This window comes from Sinocyclocheilus rhinocerous, unplaced genomic scaffold, assembly GCF_001515625.1.
Source record: "Sinocyclocheilus rhinocerous isolate Xijiao unplaced genomic scaffold, SAMN03320098_v1.1 scaffold4395, whole genome shotgun sequence".
NCBI classification, from domain to species: domain Eukaryota; kingdom Metazoa; phylum Chordata; class Actinopteri; order Cypriniformes; family Cyprinidae; genus Sinocyclocheilus; species Sinocyclocheilus rhinocerous.
This window is the reverse complement of record NW_015635544.1, coordinates 41543-45407: the sequence shown is the minus strand read 5'-3', so window position 1 is coordinate 45407 and position 3865 is coordinate 41543. Positions and strand designations below refer to the sequence as shown.

General features: G+C 37.4%; 1 protein-coding gene across 1 annotated transcript; it reads left to right on the top strand.

The window, feature by feature from the left end:
- The first annotated feature begins 889 nt into the window (after positions 1-889).
- On the top strand, positions 890-2644 carry LOC107747319 (transcription cofactor HES-6-like). The gene is made up of 4 exons (XM_016561785.1): positions 890-1173; positions 1258-1353; positions 1499-1577; positions 1862-2644. Exons 1-4 carry the CDS (start codon positions 1108-1110, stop codon positions 2248-2250), a joined length of 630 nt encoding a protein of 209 aa, XP_016417271.1. The 5' UTR covers positions 890-1107; the 3' UTR covers positions 2251-2644.
- Positions 2645-3865: the final 1221 nt, after the last annotated feature.

Below are 3865 nucleotides of genomic sequence, written 5' to 3'. Positions count from 1 at the left end.
AGAGATTTGCTTTGCTTATACAATGCGCATATGACGCTTGTAACAAATCATATTTAGCATTCTAAAATAGCAATGGCAAATGCTCTGCTGCGTTAACCTGCCTCTGTCGATGTACACTTGCTGCGGAGAGAAAACAGAGTGCACCTGCCTACAGTACTGCACTGGGCACTTCCCAATTCGCTTCCCCCTTCTCCCCACACCGGGTCACTCTCATTAGCCGTGGATCAATGAGCGGTTTTGTCCGGTGGAGTTTCCCACGTCTGTATGCTCTGCTGGCAGTCGCGTGGCTCTAGTCAAACAGATCAGAGATTAATTCACAGACATCTGCCCGTGGCCGAGAGCACTCTGACATCTGCTCACATTCACTGCTGGAGGGCGAAGTGATGCAACTTATGGCCTAGTTAGCCTACCTATTTCTCTTTTCTAAAAGCTTCTTAAGACTTCTCTTAGACTGTTCATTTCAAACATATATTAATGCATGTATTAAGGTTGTCTTGTGTGTTATGTTTTGTAATTTTATGCAACTTGTTAAGTAGTAGGTTTTTTTTGTTTGTTTGATTTGTTATTTTTTATTTATTTATTTATTTTGCAAATCAAAATTTCATTATCATTTGTTTCAGAGTTCTGGCTCTGTATACATTTGGGATTGGATTTGGTTTCACTTAGGTCTGTTAAGGACAGGGCGTGAATACGCATTTGGTCTCAGGTGGTTGACTGTAACAGAACACTCTAATGAGATCCTGGGAATGCCGAGCCACCTTAGAAAACCATCCTGGGTTTTCACATGACACGTGAAACACGTGAAAACGTGTAGTTTCTTTGTGCGGAACGCCTCTAGGCTGGACATCTGTTGTTTGCTTTGAGTAGGCCTATGTGTGTGTGTGTGTGTTTGGGGGCTCATGCATTGAATAGAGGCGGTGACTTGTCATTTGTGACTGATAAGAGTGAGCGTGTGGGAAAATATCTCAGGCAAAGAGCTTGTGCATTGAGATGCTAATGTCCCTCCTATAAATATAGCGCTTGCACAGCGCGGAGGGCCTTAGAATCACCTAACAGTCAGACAGGAGTGAGTGAAACGCATTCTGTACTGCTCAGAAGACACTGGAGATGACTGCTACCAACCTCCAGCAGAATGCAGGCCAAAGGCACATTAGCGCCAAAGAGGAGAGAAAGGTATTGTATAATATTCCTACAAAATGATCTTGGGCATGTTATGAAATGCATAGACTTTTGTTTTCTGACTTTTGGTCTTTTCAGCTGCGGAAACCCCTCATTGAGAGAAAGAGAAGGGAAAGAATAAATCACTGTCTAGATCAGCTGAGAGAGACAGTAGTTGGAGCTTTTAGCCTTGATGTAAGTTAAAATGCCGTTTGAAGGTTATAATTACATTCTTGCATGTACAACATATAGTCTTTAAACCAAGTAATCTTATACTAGTACCACTAGACTCATCATGATTTTCTTTTTCTTTCTTCTTCTTTTTTTAATCATAAAACAGCAGTCTAAGTTAGAAAAGGCTGATATTCTTGATATGACGGTGAAACATTTGCAGAATATCCAGAGCAGTAGAGTTTCTGGTAAGTAAATTTCATTTTTCAAAGTGGGCAATGGCCATAGTTATTTAGCAGTGTTTTAGTCTCCATGTTTTGATTTATTAAATTGTAATTAAGTGAAATTTCACAATTCAAATCAGAATTTTGGCCATTTCTGGAAAGGATGCCATAAGTAACATCTCGACTTTTCATCAATATAGATCACCAAAACAGAGCAACATCAATTACGCTGATTCACTTATTTCATTGTTGATGTTTAATTATTAAGAATTTTAAACAATTCCTGTGATCTTTTTTTCTCCGCTCAGACCCCATTCTGAACGCAGAGGCCCAACAGAGGTACAGTACTGGGTATATCCAGTGCATGCAGGAAGTTCACAACCTTCTACTTTCCTGTGACTGGATAGACAAAACCTTGGGGTCTCGTCTGCTCAACCACTTACTCAAATCTCTACCTCGATCAACTAAGGACTGCCCTCAGCTACCCAAGAACTCCCAGACAAGTATTTCTTCTAACCATAGTGACTGTATTGGTTTCCGTGCTGATGAGTTGGAGAGTCCAAAAACCTGCCCTCCTTCTCCTGTCATGTATGAGATGGCCGCCCAGTCTCAGAATCAGTGTTCTACTCCCATGAGAATGCCACATTATGTGGAGAGCCCATACCTCTCAGGTCTAAAGATGTGGAGGCCCTGGTGAAATATCTTTGATTTGGCAGGGTACAGCTATGGTGTCTGCATATGTATGTTTATGTAGTACATATGAATTAACTGAACAACTGTATGTACCACTTTGTATGAATGTCACCCAAGAATGTGTGAATGTGAATGAATCTATGTATACCGCCAGTCTGAGTGTGGATAGTATGCGTTCACACACAATGCAGAGCTGTATACACCCAGTTTGTACTGTGGTAGACCCTCCTCTAATATGTATCTTATAGATATGTTTCACTGCACGTGTGTGTGAGGTGGATCTAGACCAGAATAGCTCCCATTTCAGACCATCTCTACTTCCTCTCTGAAGTAAAAGCTACTGTTGCCTGCATTGTAGAAGGCTCCTAATAACAATTTATTTATTTAATTAACACTAAAGAACTCTTTTTAAATGAAACACATTCTTTAGCTACTAATACTGTGTAGCATTTGATTCCCTATCACTTCTTTATACAGTTTTTAACAGTTATTAATAAAGAAATGGTTCGCAACATGTACAAAGTAATTGATTTTTCTTTAGTATTTACCTATTCAGATGCAAATATATAAATGTGTACAAAAAGCAAACATGTACAATGGTAGTCTATGAGGACATTTTTTGGCAGACTGATACAGTATATAAATCAATATCATACCGATAAAAGATTGCTGCAGGTTTGATTTTATATAAGTTGGAATTGGACAGTCCAAGAACCTGCCCTTCTTCTCATGTATGTGTTGAGTGTTGTCCAATTTCATAATCAGTGCTCTACTATCTTTCTGATTAAAATATTAAAATAGCTTTGATAATTCATGACTGTCCAATCACCAACACAGCACTTGTCGGTAACACGTGTGTTAACCCCTCAGTAATTACTCACAAGTAAATTAATAAGTTATTTAAGTTCTTACACAAAGTAGACATAAAATATACTTTAAGTAAGGGTAACATAAGTATGTTTTCTGTAAATACACTAAAAAGTCACTAAAAGTATGCTTGTGTTTAGTATATCCCTTAAAAGTGTAACTAAAAATATATTTATTGCCAAAGTATTTCTAGTATACTTTTTTATAAATACATTAAAAGTATGCTTCTGTTTAGCATATTTCTTAGAAGTATAACTAAGCATATATTTAATACAAAAGTACTTCTAGTATACTTTTTAGAAATATATTAAAATGCAATTCAATATATTTTTATTGCACTTCAAATAAGCATGTTGGGAATACAAATGTATTATAAACATACTACTTGAATTTCAAGTATATTTTTAATACATTTAATACTACGTCTTTTTCACCTGGGTTACCTTGTCAGCCTGCAGGAACTGCTAGTGATCTGGAAAGTAGTTTAATAAGTTATTTAACATATTTTATATCTGACACATACATTTGTGTGAGGCACTAGTGATATTTTACCAGACACTGTAATCTGGAATATGCGGTTTTGTGCTTAACACAATATAAATGCAGTCGAAGCCTTCATTAAGGATGTGAATTGTTTTTGTCACGAGAACATCATTATTTATATTCAAGAAAAGTCCTCCCCAACCTACTGTCACTAAAGGTATAGGTCTTTTGGAGTCGGAGACTGAACTGACACAAACTAGAGCTCATAA

Excerpts from the sequence above, each read along its gene's own strand:
- LOC107747319 (XM_016561785.1), top strand. The coding sequence starts at position 1,108 with ATGACTGCTACCAACCTCCAGCAGAATGCAGGCCAAAGGCACATTAGC. Across the intron at positions 1,354-1,498 it reads TTGGAGCTTTTAGCCTTGAT|CAGTCTAAGTTAGAAAAGGC; the intron begins GTAAGTTAAAAT and ends ATCATAAAACAG. Across the intron at positions 1,578-1,861 it reads CCAGAGCAGTAGAGTTTCTG|ACCCCATTCTGAACGCAGAG; the intron begins GTAAGTAAATTT and ends TTCTCCGCTCAG.